This window comes from Pyrgilauda ruficollis, unplaced genomic scaffold (assembly GCF_017590135.1).
Source record: "Pyrgilauda ruficollis isolate IOZ18807 unplaced genomic scaffold, ASM1759013v1 scaffold10, whole genome shotgun sequence".
Classification (NCBI taxonomy): Eukaryota; Metazoa; Chordata; class Aves; order Passeriformes; family Passeridae; genus Pyrgilauda; species Pyrgilauda ruficollis.
Genome location: NW_024508101.1, coordinates 17038717 through 17045878, shown reverse-complemented (window position 1 = coordinate 17045878; position 7162 = coordinate 17038717). Strand labels below are relative to the sequence as shown.

Sequence of the window (7162 nt, the reverse complement as noted above, 5' to 3'; positions counted from 1 at the left end):
TAGATTGTTGTAATATTTGCACACAAGTAAATATTGACAGAAGTGAAGAAATTCTGTTGCTTTCCAGAAGTGAATTGTTCACTGAGTCTACATCTCCACTGTGCCCCAGTGTCTGGTGCTAAGAAGGAAAAAGTGACTGAATTGTGTGGTGTTGTGATTTCCCCACACCTTAGGAAAGTGAAAGACTGCAAAGTTAAACCTTTACAGGCAGAAACCTTTACATTTAAATGAGTCTCCTGTAAGAGGCCTGGGTTTAATAGCAAGGAGAAGGTGCACAAGGTCAAACTTCAGGACATAGAGCGTTTTGTCCCCAGTGGCTTAGTGTAATGGTCCTGTGGCCAGATACTTTTGTGAGACCTGAGAGAGCCTCCCAGTGCACTTTATTGTGCTGGTAAGTGGGGTCAGGGCCAGAACTGGGGCACGGTGCACAGCAGGTTCTGCAGCAGCATCTGAGCTGCCTGTGGGGATTCTGGGGCCAACGCTGCAGGCTGGAGCAGTCTTGGATCCATACAGGCCCAGGGATGCTGGAGCCTCTGATATTTTCTGGATCTTGGGAGACACAAGAGGACCCTGATGGTAGCTGGCTGGTGGTGCTGGGGCTGCTGGAGCTGGGTGCCAGAGAGCTGTGGGGGTGGTGAGGCCCTGGCACAAGTTACCCAGAGAAGCCATGACTGCTCCATCCCTGGAAGTGTTCAAGGCCAGACTGGAAGTGGTTTGGAGCAACCTGGTCTCGTGGGAGCTGTCCCTGCCCATAGCAGGGAGGTGGAATTGGATTATTTTTCAGGTTCCTTACAACCCAAATCATTCTGTGAATCTGTGTTTCTATCTTGAAAGTGTCAGATGCTCCAGTCCATGCTCCCTGGGCCCTTGTGGATCCAAGACTGCTGCCATTTGCAAAGCTGGACCCAGAATCCCCACAGCCAGCCTGGACGCTGCCACAGGACCTGTTGTGGACCGTCCCCCAGTACTGGCCCTGATCCCACTCCACAGGCACAATAAAGTGCACTGAGAGGCCCACGCTCATGTGTCGGTTTCCTCCTCCTCATCTCTCCAAGGGCAGCGTGCAGGGTCTGGCCCAGAGTGTCGTTGTCTCCCTGGGTGTGGGCAGCACCTGCCCCGGCCTCCTCCGTGCCGGCTGGCCTTGGCCGCTTGCCCACCTCCACGGCCGAGAGTTTCGCGTCTCGGCGACCTCGACCTTGCTCGGGTTCCTCCACAGAAGTTCACACAAGCACCGGGGGGTCTCTACCACCGGTCCTTCCCTGGGGCAGGGCACCGCGGCCCGGCCGTGCCCGAGCGCGGAGAGAGTCCCTCCCGTCTCCCGGCAACGCGTCCCGCCCGCCCGCCATGGCCCTCGCGGGTCGCCGTAGCGGCGGCGGCGGCGGCGCGGCCGGGCCAGCGGTGAGTGCGGCGGCTGCGGGCCCGGTCCCGGTCCCGGTCCCGGCAGCGCGGGGGCTCCCCGGGGCCGCGGGGGCGCTCGGGGCACGGCCAGCTCGGGGAGTGTCGTCCGCTATGCGGGAGGCGCCCGATCGGGGGGTGGCTTCCGCGCCTCACGGGTTGTAGGCAGGTGTAGGGGGTTCTCGGCTTTGGGGTGTTCGTGGGCATGGAGAGTCCTTCCGGGTTTGGGGGTGTCGGTGGCTGCAGGGCGTGCCGCCGGCTCAGGGGCTGGCTCTGGGTTATGGGGCGCCGCTGGGCTGCGGGGTGAGTCCGGTTCCTGGGTGTGAGCGCGGCAGTGCTGCCCGGTGGTTGTGGGCTGGGGGTGCCGGCAGGTTGGGGTGCCGCGGGACCCACGCCTGGGCTGAGGGCAGGGCAGTTTTGTGATCCGTGTCGGGCTGTGCTGTTTCCCTTTGCCTGCTGCGAGGCTCAGGGCTGGGCCGGCAGCTGCCAGACAAAGTTGTGTTGGCCGGCCTGGCTTCTCGGCCTCCTCGCCTGCCTCCAGTCGCCTCCACTTCAGCTCTGGCTGCTCCTGTGTTGTGTGTTCTGCCCTGCTGCTGGAAGCTGCTTGCTTTTGCCGAGAGAAGGGAGTTCAGCCCGGGGCCAGGCTCTGAGCAGGGCGTCTTGGCTTCTGTGAACCGCACATGGGGCAGATGTGTGTTGCTCTGCCCTTTCTCAGACCTGTTGAAAGCAACATCTGCTCCAGCCGAGCAAACACCCTGGCACTGCAGCGGTGCCAGCCCTGCATCTCATATGGTGCCAGTGTGGCGGTGCTGTGTGCTCTGCCTTGGGCATTCAGGCTGTTTCAGCAGCGCTGGTTACCAGAGTGGCTGGCTTTAGGAGAGCCATGGGCACTCCTGACTGCCCTCGGGTGTTTTAAACTTGTTCTGACAGAGGTGAAATCATGTCATGTGTCGAGTACTTTTAGGACAGTACACATTGTGCTGTCTGCTCTGCTTTGGTAGTAAACGATGAGTTTCTCATTATTGTTTTATCTCTTGTTTTGAGTTCCTGACGCATCATTCAGGGCCTTTGATCCAGGTTTTTGCTTTGTTCCCGCTGTTTTGCTCAGCAGTGCTGCAGGAGGGAGGCCAGGCAGTGTTGCTCCACTGCTGAGTGCTGGGGTGGTCCTGAGGAAAGGGGTTTTAGGAAACCCTTTCCCAAGTCTAGCTGAAGCTCATGTGATTTTGTGTTGCTGTGGCACTTGTGTCACTTGGCTCTCCTTTTCTGGAGTCACTAACTTTTCTTGGGTTCACCTTAGTTTCTGCTCTGCATGAGATCGCCAACAAGCATTTAATTCCTGCAGCCTTTGCTCCTGTTGCATCTTCCTGTTGCTCTGTGTGTCATAAAGTGCTTTGACAGATGGATGGCCAGGGAGAGTCTTCCAGTGAGGGTTGGCTATTGGCAACTGGAAGCAGGAGAGGGGTATAGCCTAACATTTGGAAGATGGATGGAACCAGCCACTTGAATGTATTCTTTTTGTTGTGGCACATGTCAGCTCTGATAGCATTCTAGTGATACCAGGAAGGTTCCTGAATGTGTAGTCTCGTGGTAGATTTTCACTTGTAAACACTATTGTATATTACCTGTGTCTGCTTTTATCCCCGTGACTCTGACAGCTGGGTCTTTCGCTTTGTAGTCAGTGATATTCTGTTGTAGTCCGGTCCATCTGCATTTGTCTCATTCCTTTTTCCTCGCTCTTTGTTTTGGGTAGTGGAATAATCTAAACACCTGCTAAACAGAAGATTAACCAGGCGCGTGTTGCTGTCCTAAAGAATACAGGGCGGGAGAGAAAGGCAGAAGTGTTTGTCAGGACGTGAGCAGCAGTGCAGCGCGGTTCCCGGTCTCAGCGGAGTTTGGCAGTGGTGGTGGCTGTGGCCCTGTGCTGGCCCAGTGCTTCTGGCCCAGGCTTGCTGTGAAGGTTGCCTGTGTTTCTGGCTTGGATGTGCCTGTGCCTTTGTTTGGAGTGGGGTTTGTGTGGCTGTCTGGAGTGTGGCTTAATGGTTTGTCTGCTTTGGGAAGGGTTTGAGCTGTTGGACAACAGTGGGACTGAGAGCAGGGTCAGCAGTTAGTTGGTTTGGGGCTCTTGTGTAATGTCATTAGGACATACAAGGACTGTGGCTATTTTTTGGCTTATCCCTGTTGTTTAATTCAGGTAAACCAACCTCCAAGAAAGGGAGAAGTCTAAAGACAGCATCCTCCCCAGAAGGTTTTGTTCTAGGCATCTGCCCATCTTATGTCTGCTCTGGAAGTGGTGCCTGTGAAGAATGACGTCGAGAGGTGCTGGGACTGCTTTCTCAAGGAAGAATTACAGGCTGAGCACTGAGCCAGAGAAGTCCAAGGTCACAGGTAGGGTCCTGTACATGCCTTGTGAAAACAGGAGCACTGTGGATCCAGGGAGCATCTCTTGCCTTGCTTGAGATCAGCTGCCTTCCAATTGCAGTCACCTTGGCAGTGTGAGGTGTAGGGGGGCTGAAACTGAGTAAATCCACAAAGTGAAATGAGATTTTGGATGGGACATTCCTGCAGTACTAATGACTCCAGAAACTCAGGTCACAGCCTGAAGCACACAGCCCTTCCTCATAAGGCTGGATAATGTTTTGTTGTCTGCTTGCCATATGATTTAGGGAATTTTCCTTCCAGGATGAACAGCTTGTCAAATTCTCAAATGAATCCTTTTCTGGGAAATTCTGCTACCTGCCAGGCAGTCTGATTTTTTTTTTTTTTTGGCATCACCAATCCAGCACAAGTATGCTTTTGAGACCACAAATCTGGCATTTGAGGGCACTGTTGCACTCAGAAGCAAGGAATGCTGCATCAGTGTGACACTAAGGGTTGTTTAGTGAAGGTGAGGCACACATCATTAAAGAGGGGTTCTGGGTTACACGAGGTGAGCTGCTCCTGCAGCCTTTCCATCTCAGCATCTTTTATGTGGTTAAAAGACATCCTGAATATGAATAGGACATCAGGAATTGCAGTAGTGTTAAGATTTTTTTTTTTTTTTAAATGAAATTGGATTCCTGTTTTCAGCTTTTGGAGTTACTTTAGCACAGCAGGAAGTAGCACAGCAGGATTCCTGAAGATGCACTTCCACCTGTGTGTAGCGATTTATAGGCTCCCAGTTGCTATGGCAGAGCAGCTCAAATTGGAAAGAGTCTTTTTTGGGGAGATGCACCCAATAATCTGGTTCTGCTAGTGAGGACAGTAAGGCGGTGAATGACTGCTGAAGCTGCATTTTCCATTGTGTTGATCAACAAACATGAACATAATTTACCCATCGTTATGAGCTTCTTGCTTGTGTATGAAATTCATGTTTGAGTTTACCCCAGACTCTCTAAGCTTATTTCCTTTCTGTTTCTCCCAAGGGATTGTGAACAGCAGGCTGTTGAATGATTATCTGCATCGAGTCTTTACCAGTGCTGATGGGAACCAGCCTGCAGCTGCTTACAGGTATCAGACTTCTCACTGCCCAGGTGGCAAGCGATGCCACCTCCAGATAAACAGCACTGTGTGAAAGGAAAGATCTTTTAGTGCCACACAGTGATCTTTGTTAAAAACACAGCAGCTCCATGTTACAGAAACAGCTCTGAGGTCTGCTCTTTTAGTGGCTTTTTCAAACTGCAGGGGTTATGAGGAAGGACTCTTTTTTGCATGAAAAATACCATATACCAGCACACTAGGGAATATTTTTGAAATAAGTAGGCATTCACCTGATTGTTCCTGTTACCCCTTTGCTTGTAAGGAAGTGCAAAATGCACATGTGTCGGGTGCAGGAATTAAAAATAGTGTTCTGTAACCTAAAGGCAAGACTGTTACTGATCCATGCAATACCATACATTTTCCAGGCTGTGGAACTGCTGGTACTTTTATTAGGAGTCACCAAAGGAAGAGAAACACAAAATTCCTGTTTAGTGACTGCTTTTTTCCTATTTATTTTCAGTTCTCCTTCACCTTTTAGTCCCAGAAACTTGTAGTGTTGGATGAAAAGAATTCCTCTTGCATCTCTTTTGCCAGTGGCAAGTCAGACAGGTTCAGGGCAGGTAGGAGTGTGGCAGAGTGAGGCAGGGCTGTGGCTCCTGCTGGTTGGCAGTGCTGCAGCATGGCTGGGGTCACATTCCACGGGCTATACTTAGGACTGCCAGCTCCAACGTGAGCTCAGAGCTGCTATAAATAGTTCTTGGCCCTCTGGCTCTTGGTGAGCTGGGGTGATGGCGCGGGGGAGGCAAAGTGGGTCATGTTACTTTACCACAAGCTCTGCTGCCAGAAAGCCTTGGAACACTCCATCTGCCTGAGCCTTTTGGGTTTCAATATTTCTGATTTCTTTGTCTGGTGATTAATGACTTGAATGCACAGAACTGATAGTTTGTTGGACTGTTCTCTCTTTTTTCCTGCCTTCCACCCTTTTTCCCTGGTTGTGGCTACTTGGTAGAAAGCCCAATAGCAGTCAAAGAGGTCTTGGAAATAACATTTGCCATATGAGAACAACTTTTATGGTATGACATCTTGCCTTCAGAGGCCTGAATTCTTTATAGAGGAGCTCACTGCAGACATCTCTCTGCCTGTCTCATGCTCTTCCACTCTCCTTCCACAACTCCTCCTTCATGCCAGTGCTGATTAAGCAGCTTAGCTGAAGCATCCCTTCTCAGGCCAACCAAAGCTGATTCTTTGATTTCACTTCTATGCATCTTCACTTCCATCAGGATTTCACAATGCCTCTCACCATTAGGGTGAGAGGGAAATCCCTAGTCCTGGAGAAGTGAAAAGTTGTTTCCCAGATGGCTTTGGAAGTGGGAAGCAGGGATAGGAACAGCTAGTGGTTCTCACAGTAAAAGGTGGCTCTTGTGTAAGGATTAGCTAAGTAAACTATCCTTGAAAGGAGAGAACCAAGGAAGGGCAGTAAGTTCTCTAGAACAGTGGCCCAAAGGGGATGCATGAGAGAATTTTCAGTATAAAAACAAAATGGTTTAACTGTTTTCACAGAGAGAGGATGCTGGACTAGCCTGACCTTTGTCTGAACTGCTGCAGCTGCTGCTGTGATCCTCTCTCTTCTTTTGTATTGCAAAATACTTTGGGGAAAAAACGAATCCTGACTTAGGCCGTGTTTGTATGATGCTGACTGCAGCAAAGTCATGTCCATAGTTATTGGTAGTACAGCTGGTTTCTTGCTGCCTTGTACCACGTTTTCTTACTGCCACAAACCACTCCTGAGCAGACTGAAGACTGTAAGATTCTTTGTTAACTACTTGGCTTGTTTGTGCTGTGTTTGGTCCTTCTTTCATTCATTGTCCCAACACAATGGGCAAAAAATTCCTTAGATTCATGACATGAAACAGATCGACAGAACTTCATGTCTCACGTCTCAACACGTGTCTGGGCTGCAACTCTTGAAATATTGAAGACAAAGTTTTTTGTAAGAGCTCCTGTGTGTTTATTCCCTAGGAAGCACCTGACGTTCCAGAACCTGCAGGAGCACCTTGAGCGATTGCTGGCAGAGGAGAATGGCTCTGAAGAGAGCAGAGGTAGGAGATAATGCCTATCCAGTTTGTGCTTCTTGCTTGTGCTGCTTAATTGGGAAGGACAAGATGTATCATGAAAGGCATTTCCCTGAGTGAGTGCTGTTGTGCCTCCCTGTGCTCTAATTTATTGTCCTTTTAAATCCTGCCTGTGAGGGGCTCATCGGCCAGCCTTGCAGCAGGTTTGTTTGCAGATGAAGGCAGATTTCCAGGCTAAA

The 7162-nt window shown here is 50.7% G+C and overlaps 1 protein-coding gene across 5 annotated transcripts in view; it reads left to right on the top strand.

The window, feature by feature from the left end:
- Positions 1–1307: 1307 nt before the first annotated feature.
- The window catches only part of RNF123 (ring finger protein 123), a 47752-nt gene continuing 41897 nt past the window's right edge, over positions 1308–7162 (top strand). For 2 of the 5 annotated variants that reach the window (XM_041461651.1, XM_041461627.1), the window contains exons 1-4: positions 1308–1398; positions 3587–3780; positions 4797–4881; positions 6871–6950. In XM_041461651.1, the coding sequence (XP_041317585.1) occupies positions 3699–3780; positions 4797–4881; positions 6871–6950 (247 nt within the window). In that variant the 5' untranslated portion in view covers positions 1308–1398; positions 3587–3698. The other 3 variants (XM_041461634.1, XM_041461643.1, XM_041461620.1) reach the window with 3 other exon arrangements.